Raw genomic sequence first — 21,738 nt, 5'->3', positions numbered from 1 at the left:
TTGAGTTGTGAGGAACCCTATCTGACAGCTGTACGGAGAGAGGAAAGCAGTTTATAAAATGGCTGAGGTAGCGCTTAAAAAATCTTCATTTAAAACATGTAAATCTTGTGGAAAAGAGAAGATTTATGTGGAGGAGCCATTATGCTGTAGTTGACCTTAGTCATGAGATCTCAGGGAGAACTACCAGAACCCGGCGGAACGGGCACCAGTGTAGCTTTATCAGGGGTATTTAGGGTGTGAATCCCCTCTTATGCATTCTTAATTTTGTAGTTTGGTCTGGGGGCCGTGCGTCGGGTCTGCTATATCTATGTCAGTTTTCTTGTTGTTCTCATTTCACTAAGTGGTTTTAACTTGTTCATTTTTGGATCGTGATCTTAAATGAATGAATGTTGAGATCTGTAAAGCGCACGGCTGCTCCGAGAAGCGCCCCGGCGCTAGAGGGGCAAAAAAAATTAAAGTACGCACCAAGGAACACACACCTTACTGGCACACTGGGCAGAGCCAGGATTTCAGTTTCCAGAAATACATAGAGTGTCTGGTTTAAAAAAAGTAGTAAGTCTGCACCTATAGAAGTACTCCTTGAATGGGTGGAAATGTACTACTTTTTGGAATTCACAGGCATTGGCAGTAGTAAGCTGTGCCAGTCTACGTTTCCAGAATACTACTAGCAACCAGACACCCGAAACGTGATAAGATGAATGCTTGCAAATAGTTTACTCAGTGGAAATTGCCCGGGGTACCATTCCAATCCATTGTTTTTCGCTCACTGTGCCACCCTAGACAGAGGACCACCGAATTCAAAGCAATACTGACCCTGTTCCTCATGGAAACAGTCCACTCCAAACCTTGGTCATCTCTCTCCTGCAGCCCACTGCTTTTTTTTGTTGGGGAATTTTAGATTTCCCCCCCCAACCCCTCCAATGCCCCCACCCCAAGCTAAGCTAGGCTTCTGGACACAAGGACCACTAGCCTTTACCAGCACATCACCCAGTCGTGACCGCAGCCAGGTAACCTCCTGTTTCCCCACCAAGGCTCGACCGCTCCCTGAGATGTCGCTAGGACGGGGACAAAAGCCTTCTCCCCTTGTAAGTACGTTCCGTAGATCCTCAACGTCACCTCCTTGTGTTTTTATCTCCTCAGTAGCACTTCAAAGCAACTGGAAACTCGGACTGAGAGCTTTACGTGAACTTGAGGACTCTCATTACAAGTGTATTGGTAATTGGGAGGTGGTAATTTCACGTCCAAACTAATAGTGGGATGTAGAGTTATCTTTCTGTCCGAGATATCCCCAACTAATATGAGAATTTCCAGAAAAATCAGCGTTGGCACACCGGCTTGTGCATGAAAATAAATGTTTTCCTGTATGTATTTATCTGTAAAAATCAGTAAAAACAGAAAACAGGGAGCACAATCATAATGAGTGAGTGATTCTAGACCACACACAGTCGGTGTCCACTTCAACACGAACAAACTGATGTTTATCCACTAGATGGCGTCATTGTACACAGCAAATGAATTTATAGTAACATCTTGCATGGGATGAGGGGATTGACTGAGCCAATCGAAAGACTTAAAATGCTGCAAACAACTATTGCTAATTTGCATTGTAAGTTTATTGAAAGTCTAAAGCAAGGATGGTGGGCCGGCTCGTGAAGAGGGTAGGTTTGTCTGCCTGTACGGGGTTTGATGGGGGTGTCAGGTCACATTGCCCTCAGCCAGATGTGAATATTTTGCAATTACATTTTCCCCTCAGTGTGCGTCCTCACTGAGGGGCATATTAACAAGGGCTTTATCCCCGCTTTTTTGGTTTTAAAAGCCAAAGAAGCAGAGATAAAAATATCGCCCTATCAACAACAGAGTGCTAACATGCAAAATCGCATGTTAGCACCCTTTTTCACTACGCTTCCCTTTGCATCTCTAATGAGATGCAAAGTGGGCGTTCCAGAGCAAAATAATAGGAGAAATGTCGCTAAGCGACATTTCTCCTATTATCAAGCTTCACAATAACGCTGTTAGAGACAAAAAAAGCAGCGCTAACCTCGGTTAACGCTGCTTTTTTACGTCTGCTAATTTTCAGATTTAGCCATGTAATCCAACGGGAGGTGGATTACATGGCTAAGTCCACCATGGGCTATCAACAAGGATGTCCCTATCCTTGTGGTTTTATCGCTGCATTACCAGCGATAACCTCCCAAAATGCTGCTATCGCTGGATTTTTTATCGCCTAGGGGTTAGCGTTGTTAATAACGCCATAACCAGGTGATATTATCCAGCGATAGCGGGGGTTAAAAAAATGAATGCTAAGCGCCCTTAGCGTTAATATTCCCTGTTCCTTGTTAATATGCCCCTGTGTCTGTAATTGTTGGTCAGTGAATTAAAATGCTTAACTCCTTCAATAGAGGTCATTAGTCACTGTTAACTGCCTCGATAGATAGAGGGCAATGGTGTTTTATTCGTTTTTCCTCTCGCTTCTCCCCAGATTCAGGAGATCAAAGGAATAGCCCGAGAGGCGAAGAGCCGGAGCGAGGCCACCCTCACCAATGCCCAGAATGCCAAGCGGCGGATGGAGGACTCCACCCAGAAGCTGCGCGAGTTCATTAAGAAGATCAAAGACTTCCTGATGGGTAGGGGCACTTCTTTGTGACGTTAATAAACAGTAGGATTAGGATAGGATTATTTTACTTTTATTTTATCTACAGTGAACGAGGCTTTGCTCACATCCGCCCTGAAAGTGAACATATGGCCATTTTCTCTTTCCCTTTTCATAAGGTGAATTATTTTGTTAATTGTATTTTATTGTGAATAGCGCCCCATGTCCTTTTAAAGCCCCTGTAGTGGTCATTCGTACACGGATGTATGACGTTACAACGCATACCTTTACATCATGGTACATTACATCGCGATTTTTACAACGCAAGTCGTTGCAACGACTTGCGTTGGAGGGCGCTGGACTTAGGAGTAGTATAATTTACTATTCCAACTCCAGTCTACGTACAGTAGGGAAAGTGTTGGATAGTAAATTATACTATTCCTTGTCCTAGAGCGCCATCCAGCGCAAGTCTTTGTAACGACTTGTGTTGTGAAAACCGCGATGTAATAGCATTGCGATGTAAATCCTGCATTGTAAACGATGTTTCCCTTCGTACACTACAGACCAAAGCACATTAAATAACAATATTTCATGAGTGGTTGCTTTTATGCTCAGCAAACAGTGGTTTAATAAACACATCTTTCACGGGGATGATGGCTTTCCAAAATTATGTTTTACATTTTTCAAAATTGCATCAGTCCCCTGTATTCTGAATTTCCTAACAAGAATGTCTAGTCTCGCCAGTTCACGTGAATGCAAGAGTCTATTTTGCAAATTCAGAATTCAAGGCAGGATATCAGTGGAGCAGGCTGCCCCATCTTGTCTCCCTTGTATGTAAGCTCAGAAAGCAGTAAATGTACTGTATTTCTTTGAAAAGGTTTCCTGTCGCCTATCTTTGTGCTTGACTGGTTCTACTTGCCTTTGCCACTATCAGTTCATCAATCTCTCATGCCTGTGAGGAACATTGTTTATACTGCAAGTTTGTTTATTTTGGTTGGTACTCTTTACCAATAGCATAACTTAAACAGTGCTCAATTTTACACGCATGCCATAGGCTCTGGAAGTAGGGGAGAGTGGGGTGCTTGAAGATCCCCCAAAAAACATGATGAAGTTCAGAAGTCGAATGAGCAATAATGAGGCCATTCCATTTAGTTTTTATTTTGTCAGATGTACTGTGCATTCAAACACAGGGGTCCAGTTTCAACCTGTCTTACCAACACATTCCTGTTTATTCTTTTTAAAGAGAGCTTGGTGTTTACTTTTCTTTCGCCGACTGCAAAGTGAGAGGATTTATGTGACAATCTTGCTGGTGATTGGAAGCGTGAAAGGAAGGGCTGCATGATTTTATTTTTTCCTAGGACACAACAAAATGTAAATGCCTTTAAATGAACTGCACACATATTTCAAAATATATCAGAATCCGGAAAGCACAAACTAAGCACGTTTTTTTGTAATTCTGAAGTAGGACAGAAACAAAGATTTTAATACAATCAAAACAAAACACTAGGTGATTCCGATTTCCATTCACTATCGTTTGTGAGCTGTATAGTTTTATTAGCAAAACTGTATGTCTGTGCAAAAGTAATTTCAATGGAAATGTGTTGTCTGTAATGGCAGTGTGCTCCCAGACCATGCTTTGGCAATACATTTGTGGCTGTGTGCTCCAAAATGTACCACCAGCTTCAAAACTACATCTTTATCACTTTCCTACTGAATACGTTGGCTAGACTTGTTTATTGTGACATGTGGGTTTTTCACAGTCCCTATAACTTCAGTGATGTAACATTAATGGCAGCACCCCACTCTAAAAGTTACTACAGCACTACTGGTGCATGCCAATTACAAAATGTCCATTCATGCAGGAGCCGTTTATTAGAACACATCTTCTCACCAATCGTGTTTCTGAAGGAAGCAGTGTACTGTAATTTAAATAGATTTTTACTCAAATATCTCCCACACACTTCTCAGCTGTTACTTCACTGCTGAATGTTAACACACAAGTGCTGAAAAACACTAGTCTTCATAGATAAAGCATGCATGCTGTGTTATTTGTAATTCACATCTCAGCAACACATTGTAACAGATTTTAATAGGATCGGCTGACCATTCAGAAGGCTTTCCATAAGTATCTAAAACGACACATTGATATAATCCAGAGAAATAAAGGAAGTGTGTGCATGGACAGTGCAAACAACTATTAGAAGAACCACCCAATATGCTCCCTTTATCATCAGCACTTATAGTGCAAGATTCAAAGGGCCGGATTGACAGAACTAATTTACGATAAAATCCTAAACTTATTACTTTTGGTATTCACAGAAGGCATTTAGTAGTCTTAAATTAGAATTTGGTCTTAAATTAGAATTTTGTCCTAAATTAGGATTTTGTCCTAAATTAGGAATTTGCCTTAAATTAGAATTTTGTCTTAAATTAACTTAGGTTTAACTTAAGTTTGTCTTAAATTTAGTTTAAGACAAAATCCTAATTTAAAACAAAATCCTAATTTAAGTCAAAATCCTAATTTAGGACAAAATCCGAATTAATTTATTTTTTATATTTATTTATTTATTGTGACGGTTCTGTATAGCACGAAAAAGACCCTGGCGGGTATCAGAGCGCTTTACAGGGCAAATATAAGAAGACAAGTACATATAAAACACAGAATTATGAGAGTGCAGTACTGATAATTATTAAAAATTTGCATATATCTACAGGAAGGTACAAGTAACAGTTCAAGTGAATTTAGACATGAGGACAAAATCCTAATTTAAGACAAACTCCTAATTTAAGACAAGACTACTAAATGCGTTCTGTGAATACCAAAAGTAGTAAGTTTAGGATTTTGTCATAAGTTAGTTCTGTGAATCGGCCCCATAGTGTTTTAATAGCACTTGCTACTTTAACAGATCCCCTTTCTAAGCGTTCCTAATGTTTCCAGATGCGGGACCTTGGAAATAAGGCGATTATGAGGTATAGGATTCTATTTCATTCCAATTCAATACCCAACGCACTTTCTTTGCACACTTAACTCGCTAAAGGTAGCGATAACAAGCAGAGAAGGCTGGCCCCAGGGTATGATAGAGGTACGGCGACTCAGATACAACATAGCACAGTATTGTCAAATCTGTGTCTCCTCAAGAGACTAGGGGCATAATTTAGAGGGCAGTATGGAATGAAAGCCTCATATTAACTCCACAACTCACATTCCACACCATGTACTTCCTTCCCTACACCCACACCCACTTTACATCCACCCATTCCCTGTCCATCACCCTACTGGCATCAAAGCATCACTCGGCTGAACAACAAGCCCTACTTTTGGCCCCTGGGTTAATGTTTGCGAGTAGTCATGGTATACATCATCACTAACAACTATTGGCAAATCCAGTGGGTCCCAAAGGAGAGACCTATAGGCTTTACCAATGCTTGTTGATTCAGTATTTAATGCAGGTGCCAAAATAATGGGAAAGAAACAAACAGGTAAAATATATACCTGTATTCTGTATTGTGACCACAAGATGGCAGCATTCTCACCATATTTCAATGTTTACATGGGTGCAGTTTCCTGTTCAACAATTATCACCGTGCGTCGCCATCCCTTCCAAGAACTCTTTCTTGGCTTGACCTGTGCTCTCTTCCCTACACCGCCACTCCCCCTGCACACTATTGAGATTCTGTCTCAGCTCACACATTTAACCCCTTCTGCTGAAGTTTTACTGCTATACCCGATCTGCAGCTCTAGGAGGCAGATGCGCTAAAAGAATGGTCGCAAAAAATAGGTGCAATTTGACGACTAGACGAGACTTGAATTTTGCGAGTTGGAAAAGCTTTTCCCACTCGCAAAATGGGTTTAGGAAATCGAAAAAATAATTTTGTAGTCGTGGGTCCGATTTTTCAAATTGCAGGATTTGCGAATGGCAAAATAGCTTTGTGCGTCTAGCCCTAAATGTGATAGTAATGTGTAGTGAGATTTCTACTTAAATTTCGATACTGAGAGCAAAGCAAGGCGCTTCTGACATGTAACATCCAAAACTACACTGGCACAGTGGGCACTTGCACCCACTTGCACTGGCTCCTGGGCACTTCCGTGTTACAAACGGTCCTGCAGAAGCTTGCACGGCCCTTTGTGTAACACCGCATGGCACAGGTGCACATTTCACACCTGCACAATGTCAACAAAGCGGTTTTGTATGACAGCTTTCCCCTTCCGGTAATATGGAAGCATAGAAGAAATAGGTGCAAATGCTCCTTGCACTCCAGGGCATTTGTGTAATTAATACCCAGGCGTTCTGCACTTTCACTATCGCTATCAGCTTCCATGTCTCACCTGTGATCCTCAGCATCTGTCAGTGAATCACAGCTGTGTGTGTTCTACCCCTCATCCCACCACGACTTCTAAATGGCACAACCTTTCTCCACCACCCAACCATGACTGACACCTAGCGTGTGCCCATCACATGTAGCCGCTGGCTCTGGTGCATCTCAGGAGCTGTATCACGCACCATAAATGCTACCATGGGTCTTGGGCATCACCGAGCATTCTATACATTTGTGTTCTGCCCAGCAACCCATAGCAGTACAATACATTAACTCTTCTAGCCATCTTCCATATGCTTTTATACATCATTTATACCACCCATCTCTTGCCACCACTCAGACCATGTGTTCTCCATACCGGTGCTTAACTTGCAAAAAAATAAGTGTCAGGGCCCAAGGTATTTCTCCTGGGGCAACTGCAGTTGGTGCAACCCACATGCCACTTCAAACATCATGTTTAAGTCCAAGTTTTATATTTTTTTAAAGATGAATTAAACAATTAAATGCTCCACTAATAAACTTTGTTTATAAATTACATACACAGCGCCACCATGTGGTGGATTCTCATTAGTAGGTACCTGTGTATACAAATAACTGCTAGTGCCGAGCACCAGAAAACACTGGCACAAATTAAGCACTGGTCCATACGTATTCTTGCATGGCACCCTCTAACGCTCCTCTCTCTCGTGTCTTGTTCTCCTGCAGAGGAAGGCGCGGATCCGGAAAGCATTGAGCTTGTTGCGCGGCAGGTCTTGAACATCCAGCTACCAGCCAGTCCTGCCGACATCACCAAGCTCGTGAAGGAGATCAAAGACAGCATCAGCAACCTCAGCGAAGTGGACAAGATCCTCAACAGCACCTCCGAGGGCTTGGCCGTCGCCAAGGACCTGCTCAACCAGGCCGTGGCCGCCAAGTAAGTGAATAGGCTGGCCTATCAACTCGCACAGCGCTGCTGTGTGACGCATGGTTTCTTTGCTCATCACGCGGTGACCCGGTGAGAACCACTCTCAGACGGTGGTCTGGAAACCCTTGCCCAGGACTAGATTCCAGCTCAGGCGCGTACGTTCTGCAGTGTCGGGCTCCAATTAAAGCCCCCCAGGGCGTGAGGTTGCTCCAGATGATGCTGTTCTTGCTGTAGATGAGGGTAGGTGTGAGTGACTTTATGGCAAGGTCAGGTGGTCCAAAGTCCCACTCTCCTTGGCTCCGCCCCACTCCATGTCTCCGCCCCACTCCATGTCTCCGCCCCACTCCATGTCTCCGCCCCCACTCCATGCCTCCGCCCCCACTCCATGTGCCCGCCTCTTCTACCTGCTCGATCACATGGTGAAAATTATTCTAAGGTCGACAGGTATGAAACAGATACATTTGTACTCACTGAGAAGATGCAGTTTTGAGGTCAGAGACCTCCATGACCTGTGACCCTCTGTCCTCCTGGGCAGGGGCGTAGAGTGTGGTGGCAGGCAGCCTGCATTTTCTGAATGGTGGACACACAAGCCAGTAATTCTAAGTGGATCCCGTTGCTCACTGTACCATAAGCAGTCAAATTATGCCTCACTAGTAAGGCCATTAATGCTAAAATTAGCCGTTACGGTTAGACTGTCCCAGTTGGGACATGGTCAGGCCATAATTGCATATGGTTGTTGTGTAATATTCCTGAAATTATGCCATTACACATCTTATCATAATTACCTGCCGTTCACACTAAAAAAAGTTTACTGCAAGTGCGTGATAATAACGCGCACAGCAAGGACGCGAGTGAATGTTGCTCGCATCACCTGTTTATTGCGCTCACTATTTTTTTACCTCAAAATGGATCCTGGCCTCAAAAATTTAGTCCAAGACACATTTTACTATAAAATATAGGGCTTAGTGACAGATTTGCATTTCACATACTTATGCAAATTTTCATGTCATTTTCTTGAAATTTCATCTAAATACATTAAAGTAATTACTGGAATTTTGCACAACCCTAAGAAAAAACCTGGGGATAGTTCAACCTTTAATTAAAGTTGTCCAGAAAGTTCCTGCGACTTGTACAATCCATTAATCAAACTGAATTGACAAGAACCTTAGTCATAGGTTGATTGGACGACTACAAGTCAGGGCTTCCAAAAAAAATAGTTTACAAAGACTGAAAATTGAAAGATCCGAACTCTCTAGAGAAAGGACCGTGCAAACCCATCCTTCAAAGACCTCCACTGGTCTCAGTAGAATCCGTAAATGAATTCAAAATCCTGAGCACCGTCCAATAGTCTCCTTCCTTCAGATCCTAGCACCCTATCACAGGCCAGCACGGAAGGATGATTGACCAATCAGCACCTTCTTCAACAAAAAAGATGCAAATGACAAAGATGGCTGCAGGTCATTGGCTGTCCCTGAACTCTGGACTGCGGTGGACCTCAGCCCGAGAGATGCGGCTGATCATCTCTTCTTGAAAACGTTCCTGAAGTCTGAACACTTTTAATGGGTATTCATCTGATCTGGGTTAACATATTATGTATTCTAGCCCAGAGCTCTGTGTTTTAACTATGTGAAAAGAGTGTCACAAAATCTGTCTGTTTAGTACAGAAAGACACACAGCAAAGAACACAATTGCAGCTGCTTCAGAACAACATAACCAGAGGCGGCTCCTCAATTAGGGCGGAGGAGCGTCGCCCTACTGCTGAGAGCCAGCAGGTGCAAACATGAAAAATAAAATGATAATAAAACAATGTTATTATTATTTTATTTTTTCTCACAGAGCTGAGTCTTGGGGGCGGGGCCATCATGACAACATCAGCAAGCATGGAGGAGGAGAGGTGGTACTGCAAGTGCACATTTTGGTTTGGTCTGTGGGTATTGGGCCATGCTCCATTGTCACTAAGGACGCATGTGAAACGTGGCTTAACCCACAAGACCTAAACAAAGGAACTTGGGGGCATATTTACAAGTCCCTATCGCCACAGGAACGTCACTTTTCAGGACATTATAGTGGCGACAGGAGCTTCGCCTTATTTAGAAAGCAGCTTAACGTAGCCTTGTGAATAAGGAACTCTGTCACACTAAAATTTGTGTGAATAGGGCGGGCAATGGGTGTTGCAGTAGGTGTTCCGTTGATTTTGACGCTGCCCCCTATTCACAAGGGTGGCGTAAATATGAGGCAGCGCCAAAATTAAGACCAGGGAAAACCTGGTCCTAACATAGTGAAAAGAAGATAAATGCTTTATTTCACCTCGTTTTTGCTATTTCTATGTACGCTGCATTGTGCAGCGCACAGAGAAACAGCAAAACGCCATGCCTGATTGTTTATGTGCAGGAAGGCTTCCCATCCTGCACATAAACAATCATTAAAAAATGACATTTTGCAACTTCTATATGTGCTGCACCATGCAGCACACATAGACGTTTCAAATCACCATTAGTTATTGCTTATGTGCAGGAAGAGACACCTTCCTGCACATAAACAAGCATTGCCAATGCAGGCACCCTTGCATTTTATGCTTAACGCTACGCTCTGCCATTCCATTATAAATATGCCCCTTAATTTTTGTTTGATATCTTGTTTTCTTATGCCTGACATGACCCACAACCAGCAGCACAGATTCAGAGCTCAGCTTGAGGGGAAGATGTGTGTTATCAAAGAGCCGTGATCTGCACTAACATACTTTTCGCCCAGCCATGTAACACCTGAGTTTATCTGACTCTGCCCTCCCCTGTATGATTGAGGGTGTGAGTATTTTCTGTAAATAAAACCTGTATTTTCTCTTATAGGGACAACGCGACAGCTGTGGAAGGAAGTATCTCGGAGACCCAGAAAAGCCTGGAAGTAGCCAAAAATAAAACAACAACAGCAGAGAAAGCCCTGAAGAAGGCCAAACAAAGTATCAAGAGTGTTGAAACCAGTATAAAAGAGGTAGGACGGGCCAGCTTCCCCGTGCACATACCCGTGCAGATCCGTAGCGTGAAACATTATAGTCAGGAGGTGGTGCAGCTAGGAATTTGTTCATGAGAGCCAGTGTGCCTGGCAGCTGGACACTCTCCGAATAAAATTGTGTAACATAACACCATGCATAATGGTGCGGTCACCAGAGATTTGAAGGTTTTATCGCCAACTGAAATTGTCTGTTCAGGAAAACTCTTTCACGAGTTTATTAAATTCTACACATTTTCTCTTAAAATCATTAACACAATGGTTTCTTATTCAGACAGACCTCTGTAGTAAAATATCTTGTAAAAGTTTTTTTAACTAAACTTTTTTCATAAAAAGACAATTTGTACATGGGCGGCATCCTGCATGTTTGGTGTGTTCACAAATTAGACATTAGACAACCTTAGGCATGGGACTGACCTGGAAGTTCAAGTGCTCCACTGACCATTAGCCCTGCATATGTAGTCGGAGACACATCCAACATGTCTTCATGCTTTGACAACCTGCTGGTAGGTGGGGAGGAGTGGGGTCCTAATAGTGTCAGCGGGCCCTAGGCCCTCCAATCACATGGCTGCACAGAGCTTGCATAAAAGCACATCCCTGCAATATGTAGCATTTCATTTTTACTCTTATAATGAGATAGAATGGAAGAGGAGACAGCAATGCACGTGTAGTGCGTGTATGGTGATCTCTGATGAGTACAGAAACATGACATGCACATTGCCATATGATGACTATGACAGTGCACATACAATGCATGCATGTTGCCATAGTGGAGAAAAACAAAGGGGGTTGATTTGCGCCTCACCCTTTCCCAACCCCGTCCCCAGTCTCTTCAGGCGCAGGGGTAAGGACTTGGGCAAGCATATTTATCATTTGCCCCTTCCACACCCGTAGGCCCACCCCAAAGTCTGCAACTCCTGGCCTCATCAGGTTATGTATTCATGGGTGTCCTTGTGATTTTGGTTGCGCACAATTTGTGACTTTGAAGAGCGGACACAATTTTTGGGGAGTAGCCTTTTGTGTATCTTCAGAACTGAGTAAGGGTTTGAGTCCATTATAAGAGTCGTTATTAGTTTATCTCCGTCAGCACTTTGAGGTCCCTCCTTTGTTATGATGCTGATTGGAAACTAGTTTAGACAGCTACAATAGACTCACCTCCATAGAGAATTGTTGATTGAATGTTGGAATCTACGAGAAAATCTTTCTTCATTGATTGTTAATCAATTTCACTATCATCCTAAATGTGAGTACAGAAAGCCCTGCTTCCGCCCATTGCCCAACACATGACCAGACCACAAAATAATAATACTGTTAAAGGGAAGGGAAAAGGGAAGAGCAGCAGGATGAGAAGGAGGAGGAGGGGGAGAAGAAAGAGGAGGAGGAAGAAGCTAACCACAAATTACGGCACATTTCAGGCGAGAGCCTCATCTTTTATCCCCAGAGGTACATCTAGCCAAGAGAACTCATCACTATGAAATGCAACAAAGGATTCAACAACCTGCTTGTAGACCCTCTTCCTGGAACCACAGATCTCTAACAACCTCCAACTAAACCTAGGAAACCCTCTACCTGTCATATTGATGCACAATCCCTCAGCCACACCGCAACCAAAGTTCACAAGAACAGGTCAATGACTTCAGAGATATGAGGAACCACATGGAACAGTTGTCCGCCACATTGCCAGATGCTGAAAGTAGAACCTTCAGCCTGAAGGACCTGATGAAAAGGACTGGAACGCATTTGAGAACCAGAGGAGACACCTTAGATATGGAGGACAGAATAAGAAGGAACAACATGTGTTTCTTTGGTATCCTGGATAAACTGAAAGGCCTGGAACAGAAAATAATAAAACTGCTAATGCTGCTAAAGCTGGATGAGACCACGTTACCTGTTGTGATGAACCTTCTTTTTCTGCCTTCCCCAAAACCATCATATTAAACTAATCAACCAGTTTGCCAATGAACAAGCCCAGTGAAGTTCACCTGCAACTAAAACCTTCGTCTATGACAACATCTACAAGAACACAATGACCAAAGAAAGAGACTCCTGGAACTGCAAAGCAAACTTTGAAAGAGAGACTCTAGTTGTGAACTGCTGGTGTACTTACTGCTGATTATTGAGAATACGAGCACCAAAAGGAGGAAATCTGTGGAGCGCAAAGACCTACGACATTTATGTAGAGACTTACAGTCACATTTAGAGGTTGGCACATTGGTAGTAACAGGTGTATGCTGTATTTGAGCCTGCATGGTTTTGAGTCTGCATGACTTTGAGCACTGTAACAGTTGTGTGCCGTCATGTTTAGTGGTTGCTGATCTCACAACTGGTGGCTAAACCCAGGGTAGAACTGCAAAATGTACTTATTTCATACAAAAATGAGGGTCCAAAAATGTTTTTGCGCATTGACCCTCATTTAAAAAAAAAGATTTGTATGAACGTATTGCAAGATATCGACACTGCATTGCCTAGGATGGGCCAGAAAATCTTCCAGACAGTTGTAAAGCAAATATCTCACTTTAATCTAGTGGCCTGCTAGTTGAGTCCACCATCACAAAGTACCCGAGTCTCTATCACCCCATTGCTCATTGAGGTTTATTTACCCTTCATATAAAGAGGACACACAGATGATTCATGCATGACTGCTTCAAACGGGCAGGAGTAAACCAAACTAAGCAAAGGTTATGTCAAGGGGAGGAGGCCCTTATTGTGCTTCAGCACAGTTAATGAGCCGGTGGCGGGGGCATCACTGCTGTGGATAAAACAATCCCTCAAGTGGAGTGGGCCCTTCTGTTGTCCCTAATTCTAAGCATCATTTGGTAAATTCGGTACAAAAAGTCAAACAACTCAGTGCATTAATTTGTGGGTGGATTTTGTTGCCCTCATTCACTACTAGCCTTATAATGAGGGCAGTACTCTACAAGACCCGAATGAAGGCTTTGCTAGACGGCACAATAACGCGGTTGTCAATAAATGTCGGAAATATTAAAGGATAAATCCAAAAATGCTCCGAACCCGCGGTACGTTTACCCTGTAGCAATATAGCTTTTGACATGGACCATTGATCATTTTTGGTTTTAAACCTTAATATTTCAGACATTTATTGACAACCGCGTTATTGTGCCGTCTAGCGAAGCCTTCATTCAATCATCCATCATATCGTGGGTGGTGTTAACTGACTATTCTGGATTGCAAGCCGATGTAGGCCCTCTCAGGAACCTCTCTCATGCCTTCGTTCTAGTGATATCCTGCTTGCGCCTACCATTCCTCTTGTGAGATTCCAATAGTCAAGACCGGGGACGCCTTTATAACTAGACCCCACAAGACAACACGCCCTGGACGCCAGATACATTATACTACTGAGAGGCTTTGGACAACTACAGGCCACACACCAAATGGTGTTACTATATACTTTTGAGCCCTGAGAACGAAACGTGTTGGCTGGAATTTAAAGCTCTGCTTTGATATTGAACTCATAATAAAGGAACTTAAGTAAAAATAACTTGCTATCTTTTGGAGTCTATTCTTCCGCGCATGCCCACCCAATTGCAATTTGGAGGATCTGGAGCACAGTGGCACCACTAGATAGTTGATGCCTGGGCTGTTTGCGTTGGATTTCTTTGGATATTAGAACTGGCATGAGGTGCTGAAATCTAGAGTCAACCATCCTTTCTCTTTGTAATCCCAGTACTCTACAAGATGACTCATTGAAGTTATCAGGACTGACACTGGATGTCTGATCGACACCCCGGCATCTCCACCCACCTGACATTCAGACAGACCCACTCTTTATTTCCAGACCCAGGGAGGGACCTTCGTGTAGTTCATTTGAGGCTTATTGCTCCTTTGTGACTTTTTGCATTGTGGCCATTATGAAGGCTTTTAGCATATAAATAAGAACCTCATGAATTCCACTCTCCGCTCTGGAAGGTCAGTATACACTGATTATTTCCACGGCTGATCATTATATGTCAGTCATTTCCGGTCCTCACACTTTCTTGCAATAGTTGTGGAAATGCAGACACAAGAGTCCTACGTCTCACCTGGGCACTGTGTCCATCAATGTTGAAGGCCTCCACCATCATAGGTCGCTGAACCATTATTTTATTTATTTTGAAAGTTTTATATAGCGCGAACAAGATCTTTGCAGATATCAGAGTGCTTTACAAAGCAGGGATACAAACAGGAGAGTGAATAACAGGCCATTAGGCATAGCGTAGTTGTAGGTAATAAGTGGGGTGGGGTAGGTACATGAGGGAGCATAGTAAAACAGGTACATCACAAATGATAATAGTACAAATAAGTGGGAGCATAGACAGTCAGGTAAGTCAATAAAACAAGTAATACAAATAATCAAAGGGATCGAACAGATAATACAGATCGATGCAGAGTCTTTAAAAAATCCACAGTAATAGTTTGAGTATATTTAGCCATGAGGATAGCTTTTACTTCTTTCTTAAAGAGTGTGATGGATGATATGAGCCTGGTTTCGGGGGGGAGTGAGTTCCAGATCCTGGGTGCCATTCCTGAGAAGGAGCGTTTATAAGTTTTTTCCTTCCGGAATCTTCGAGGTTTCAGCAGAAGATTGTTTGTGCCTCTAGTGTTTCTAGAGCCGCCAGAGATTGTCAGCTTCTGGGTGAGGTATCCAGGTGAGCTCAGGTTCATAGCCTTGTGTGTCATGCAGGCGATTTTCAGATGTATTCTGGCTTCAAAAGGCAGCCAGTTCAGGGATTTCAAGTCAGGGGAAATATGCGAGTGTTTTTTTGACCCAGTGATGAGTCTCGCTGCAGCGTTTAGAGAGGCTCTTAGGGGTGCAGTAGTAGTTAGGGAGAGACCGCAGAGGGCGATGCTGCCGTATTCTATTCGAGGGATGACTAGTGCTTGTACTGCATTTTGGAAGTCTTTAGCTGGGAGGAAGAGTTTAAGTTTCCTCAGGGTATTGATTTGGTAGTTCGCTCTCTTAGTTGCCTTGCTGATATGTTGCTGCATGTTGAGATTGGTGTCGAGTGTTATGCCAAAAGATTTTGCTGAGTCCACGATGGTGGGTTGGACATTGAGTGCAGTTAGGTGCTTAAGCCAAATTTGAGTGGTAGAGATCTTCGCGGGAGGTGAGATCAAAAGGAACTCTGTTTTCAGAGCATTGAGTTTGAGATGATTATCGGCAAGCCAGGATTGGGTGCTTCTGATCGTTGAGTTCAGGAGCAAAATGTCTTTGGGGGATTGTAATTTGAGATATAGTTGGGTGTCATCGGCGTGCATGTGAAAGTGTACATTGGATGCTTGTAGCAAGGTGGTGAGAGGTTCCATAACTAGGTTGAACAAAGTTGGGGATAGGGAGGATCCTTGGGGGACGCCTAACGATACAGGTATTGGCGAGGACATCAAGTTGTTGCTCTTGAATTTCTGCGACCTGTTGTGTAGAAAGGAAGTGAACCACTTGAGTACAGTCCCAGATAGACCCATTCTTGTGCTTAATAGTTCGAGTAAATTCTCATGTTTAACAGTGTCGAATGCTGAAGAGAGATCAAGAAGGATGAGGAGGCAGGTATCGTTTTGATCTAGGATTTGAAGGGCGTCGTCAATTATGTGAGTCATAGCAGTTTCTGTACTGTGTCCTGCTCGGAAGCCTGATTGATGAGGGTTGAGGAGATCAAACTGATCAATGTGTTTAGTCAATTGAAGTTGTGCGCATTTTTCCAACAGTTTGGCGAGAGTGGGAATATTGGTAATGGGACGGTAATTGTTTAGATCAGAGGGGTCGGCTGTAGGTTTCTTTAGTAAAGGTGTGACTTGTCCAACTTTGAGGGAGTCAGGGATGGTTCCTTGTTGAAGTGAGCTGTTGATAATTTTAGTCCAGAGTGGAAGGAGCAAAGGGGTGAAGTCTTTGACAGCGTTAGCAGGGAGGGGGTCCGTGAGGTGATTGAATGGTTTCAAGGTGCTGAGCAGTTTGCCAATTTCTTCTTCAGAGTAGGTGCCAAAGGATGACCATGTAGCATTGTTTTTTGGTTCAGTGAGTTCTATGCAGTGGGGTTTGGAGTAAAGGCTTGCGTCAATGAGGAGATCGCTCTTTATGTTGTCAGTTTTTTGGATAAAGAAAGTGGCGAAGTCTTCACAGGAGGGTGCTTCGCGCATAGTGCTGAGTGGTTGGGGTTGTTCCTTGGATTGTGTTCTGATTAGCTCAAACAGTTTTCTCGGACGGTTTTTTGCTTGGTCGAGCTGGAGGCTGAAGAAGTCTGATTCTGAACGTTTTATTTTCCTGAAGTAGGCGTTTCTCTTTTTCTTCAGGGTTTTTAGGTGCAGTGCAGAGGGAGCTGATCTCCAGGTGCGCTCTGCCATTCGCATGGCTCGTCTATCCTCATTGAGACTCCCGTCGTACCAAGGATTGGAGATTTTAGCGGAGACTCTTTTTAGCTGCATAGGTGCAGCCTCATTAATTATTGAGGTCATGGCATTGAGATAGTGGTCAGTCAAGAATTGGACGTCCGTAGCGCCGGTAGGAGGAAGTAGGAGGTTGCAGCTGTTAGGGGGTAAGGAGTTTGGGTTGAGTTTTTTCAGATCTCTTTTCCAGACTTTAGGCTTGGAGGATTGGACCGGGTTGTATTTGACTATTTCATTGATGAAGAATGTGACGATATGATGATCTGACCAGTCACAGGGTTGGATAGACTCGAGTTGGATAGAGTCCTCTTTGGAGATGATAAGGTCGAGGATAGAGCCTTTCTCGTGGGTCGGGCTGTTGCATATTTGGGTGAGGTCAAGGGCATTGAGGACATTTTTCAGACTATTTACCACCGCGTCATTGTGATAGTTCCAGTGGAGGTTGAAGTCACCAAGGTATATTTGGGTGAGCTGTCGTCCGGAATTGGTTGAGATCATATCCATGATTTGTTGGGCGAATGTGAGGTTGTCCCCGGGTGGGTGGTAAATGCCGTGAAGAGAGCACATCGGTTTGCCCTCACTGGTAATAACGAGGCAGATATATTCACAGGAAGTTGGGGAGGGTAGGGAAGGGGCGGTGACTTTCAGAACAGAGAGGTTGTTCCTGTATATGCATGCGATTCCACCACCAATTTTGCCAGACCTGTCAAGTCTAATAATATGATAGTTGGGGGGAACCAGAATGTCCATTATAGGTGTAGAAGATTCGGTTAGCCAGGTTTCAGTCATGATGATTAGGTCTAGGTCCAATGTTAAGATGAGATCAGCGATGGCGGAGGAGTGTCTAGAGGCCGATCTGCAGTTGAGGAGAGTGCATTTGAGACGGGGTTTGTCGAGGGAGGTAGAGGGAGGTAGAGGGTTCTAGAGAGAGGGGGACTTTTCTAAGGTTATTAGGGATGGAGATTCTGTTGTTTAGTGTGGGGGGTCTACGGGGATTTGAGTATATCGTGGGAATGGAGAGGTGTGTGGTGGTTGTGTGGTTTAGGGGAGCTGGGTCGTAGGAGCGGAGGAGGGTGAGTGTGTCGAGGTCCGAAAGAGGGTTGCATGGGCGACGGGGCGGTTGTTGCGATTGTGGACAGGGATGGCGGTCCAGTGTGGGAGGTGTAGAGTGGGAGAGTCATCCGGAAGGGTGGGGGACATGTTGGGAGGGTGGGTGGTGGTGAGTGAGGGGTGTCTGGGGTGTGTGAGGAGTAGTTATTTGATGGTGTGAATGTCTTCTTTGAGCTGGAGGAGGGTGGCCATAATCTTGTCCAGCATGGGATAGGTGTTGGTGTTGGGGATGGAAATCAGGGGTGAGTGAGTGACCTGGGAATTGGCGTGTGGGTGGGGGGGTGGGTTGGTGTTCGTGCAGGGCTCCGTGTCGTCGGTGTACGGGTTGGTGTTAGGGAGGAGAGAGGGTTTGGGAGGGATGGGTGTGGATGAAGTAGGGAGGAGGTTGGTGGTGTAGGTGAGGGCATTGGTGGTAAGCTGAGAGAGCCGGGTGGAGGTTGAGTGTATGTTAGTGGTGATGGGGGAGCAGGTAAGGTAGTGGGGGCTGAGAGTGGGGGGGGAAATGGGATTGGAGATGGTCCTGTTGTGGGGAGGGGGAGTTATATTAGTAGATGTGGTGTGCTCTGCGTGCTTAGTTAGAGGGTGGTAGTGGGGACTGAGAATGGGAGGGGATAAAGGGTGGGATTTGTCGTTGTGCGTGTCGCTCTGGTGCTGAACTAGGTTAGACGGGTTGTTGGTGGGAGCTGTGGTGTCAGGGGTGAAAGGAATGGAAGAGGTATGAGTGGAGGTCCGCGGGTTGGAAGGGTGGGTGGGGGGGCGGCTGGTGTATGAGGGGGGAGAGATCTGTGTCTGTGATTGAGGAGTGTGGGGTGGTTACAGCAGGTGGGTGATTGACTAGGGTGCTGGGGGTAGAGGTGAGGTGCGTGTCGTTCTGGTGCTGAACTAGGTTAGAAGGGTTGTGGGTGGGGGCCGTGAAGTCAGGGGTGATAGTACTGGAGGTGATATGAGTGGAGGTCCGAGGATTGGAGAGGTGCTCTTTGAAAGTGGGGAACAGGTTGTCGAGTAGTTCCAGGTTCCTGTCTGCGGATTGAATTAGGACAATCCCGTTATTGTAGATAGTAATGGTGGTTCTGCCTGGGAAGAGTTGGGATAGTGTGATGGAGAGTGTTAGGCCATGAGCGGATTTCCTGGTGGTGGAGACGGTGAGTAGGGTGAGGAACGCTTTTCTCCATGGAGCTCTGCGTGTGGTGTGGAAGATGATATCGGTGTTCAAGGATCCATTGACCGGTGAGAAGTAGGTGTCGGCAAAGGGGGTTTCAGGGTGGGACCTCCGGAAGTTGTGTTTAAAGCGTTTAGCGGCTTTTTTGGTGAGTGCGGGTGGGTAGTTGATTTTATATGTGTGCTTGCCGATGGGATCCATGATGGGATGGCGGTATAGGTGGGTGTAGGAGGGTGAACAGTAGAGATATACTAGAGCAAAGACAAATGCAAGCAATAAGTTACATGGGACAAAAGTGACACTAGTGAGTAATCAAGATATATGAGGTAGCAATCGGTGCATTACAGGAATAAAAAGTGAAATGGGTGCAGCTTACAAAAAATGTACAAAAATATATGAGGTAGCAATCGGTGCATTACAGGAATAAAAAGTGAAATGGGTGCAGTTTACACAAATGTACAATAAACAAGTAGAAGTATAATACTGATGAGATACTGGAACAAAATACAGATGCCAACAAAAAGTTAATGAGTCAAAAGTGACACTAGTGAGCAGCCAGAAATATATGAGGTAGCGATCAGTGCAAAAAAGTGAAATGGGTGCAGGTTACAAAAAATATACAAAATACAAGTAGAAGTACAATACTGCAATAAAAGGCAGACACTCTATCACAAGAAGGTGTAGATACAAAGCTATGTAGAGTGCGCGGTAGTTGAGATTAGTCTAAAAAAGTCCAGTTCTTAGGGTATGGTCAGATAGTGAAAATGACTAGTCCATGATGGCCGCCAAAGAGAGAGACCAGTCTAAAATGGCAGCCACATAGGGGAGCTAGAGACAGTAGTCCTCTGTTTGTTGTTGTTGCTTTGAGAACCGGGAAGGGTCGTTTCACTTTCTATTTGAGCAAGCCCAGTTCCTAGCTTGCTGGGATTGAGTCTTATCTCTATTTTGGTGGTCTTGTGTGGAGGAGTTAGGTTGAGAAGCCTCGTGGGCATCTGAGGTACAGGAGGGGATTTATTGCTACAGTTTTATGACCCCAGCCATTTTGAACAAAGGAGGTTTAAAAAAGGAGGTTTACAAAATGTGAACAAGCGAGTGGGGTGAAGTTACCCTTTTTGTAATTTCTGCTCAGCAAGTACGTTGATGTTGACAGCAGAGTTTTGCAGTTATCGAGGGTCTAGCCAGAATGTGCCCAACTGCGGTGTACATCGACTTCTGGCAGGTTGAGGCTAATCTTCGTGCGCGGCCAGAGCAACTGAACTGCAGCCCCTCCCGCCTCGATAGGAGATGTTGTGTGTTTCCCATCTGCCTCAGGGCTCCACTCCGGCAGTTCCCCTGGGCGGCGGCATAACACTTCTGATCGTATCCAGCTCCCGGTGCAGATGGGGGCAAGCTCCAGTCGTCCGTCATCCTTCCAGATCCCGTTTGCCTCAGGGATCCACTCCGGCAGTTCCCCTGGGCGGCGGCGCCACACTTTTGATCGTATCCAGCTCCCGGTGTAGATGGGGGCAAGCTCCAGTCGTCCGTCGTCCTTCCAGATCCCGACTATATCTCTCCCGATGCCGCAGGAGTCTGGGCCAGAAATCCGATCACTGCAGCCGGTGCCGGTGGCGGTGCTTACAGGCGTACCGGACGCCTCTGATGGCTAGAATCACTCGGTCCTCTCGTGCGACGGTCTCAGCCTCCGGGGGGCGATCAGGGACCCCTAGAAGGCTCCAGGCCGCGCCACAGCAGGCTCCAGGCAGCCAAACGTCCGACCCAGGCTCCGCCGATGACCAGGGGCAGCCCGGTGTCCGGAGAAGGCGGGGGCGACTCGGTCCTCTCCCGCGATCACAGCCTCCGTGTAGATGAGGGACCCTCAGAATACTCCAGCCACCGCCAGCCAGGTAAGGGTGATGCAAATGTTCCAGTTACTTTATGCAAATGTTCCAGTTACTTGAGGTAGTTATGTTGCAGTTGCGTTGCTCGAAATGCCCGGGATGCTGGGTGCTAACAGGGATTAAATCCAAAAAATTGAATCCCAAGCACTCGGAGCTCTAACCTAGAGCTCCTACCATGCGGCCATCTTAGCCATCATTATGCTTGTTCAACTTGTCTGAAGGCAGAAGAATAGATGATAACAAATGGGATGGGGCGATTAAAAGCTGAAGGAAACGGAGAAGAAATGATGCACCATCATTTTTTTCAAGACGTCCTTAACTTTCAGAACTTATAAAAGTATGAACGATGAATGGGGGTACTTATGGTGTCACTTTCAATAGGATTCAGAAAAGGGGGTGG

General features: G+C 44.8%; 1 protein-coding gene across 1 annotated transcript in view; it reads left to right on the top strand.

Moving 5' to 3' along the window:
* The window catches only part of LOC144782452 (laminin subunit beta-1-like), a 385,361-nt gene that overhangs the window by 322,646 nt on the left and 40,977 nt on the right, over positions 1 to 21,738 (top strand). Inside the window, exons 30-32 of the mRNA XM_078661828.1 lie at positions 2,480 to 2,624; positions 7,613 to 7,820; positions 10,658 to 10,799. Of these exons, the coding sequence (XP_078517954.1) occupies positions 2,480 to 2,624; positions 7,613 to 7,820; positions 10,658 to 10,799 (495 nt within the window). The remainder of the gene's footprint in view (positions 1 to 2,479; positions 2,625 to 7,612; positions 7,821 to 10,657; positions 10,800 to 21,738) is intronic.

This window comes from Lissotriton helveticus, chromosome 9 (genome assembly GCF_964261635.1).
Source record: "Lissotriton helveticus chromosome 9, aLisHel1.1, whole genome shotgun sequence".
In the NCBI taxonomy this organism is placed as follows: Eukaryota; Metazoa; Chordata; class Amphibia; order Caudata; family Salamandridae; genus Lissotriton; species Lissotriton helveticus.
The sequence above is the reverse complement of the archived record's forward strand: the minus strand, read 5'-3'. Positions and strand labels throughout refer to the sequence as shown.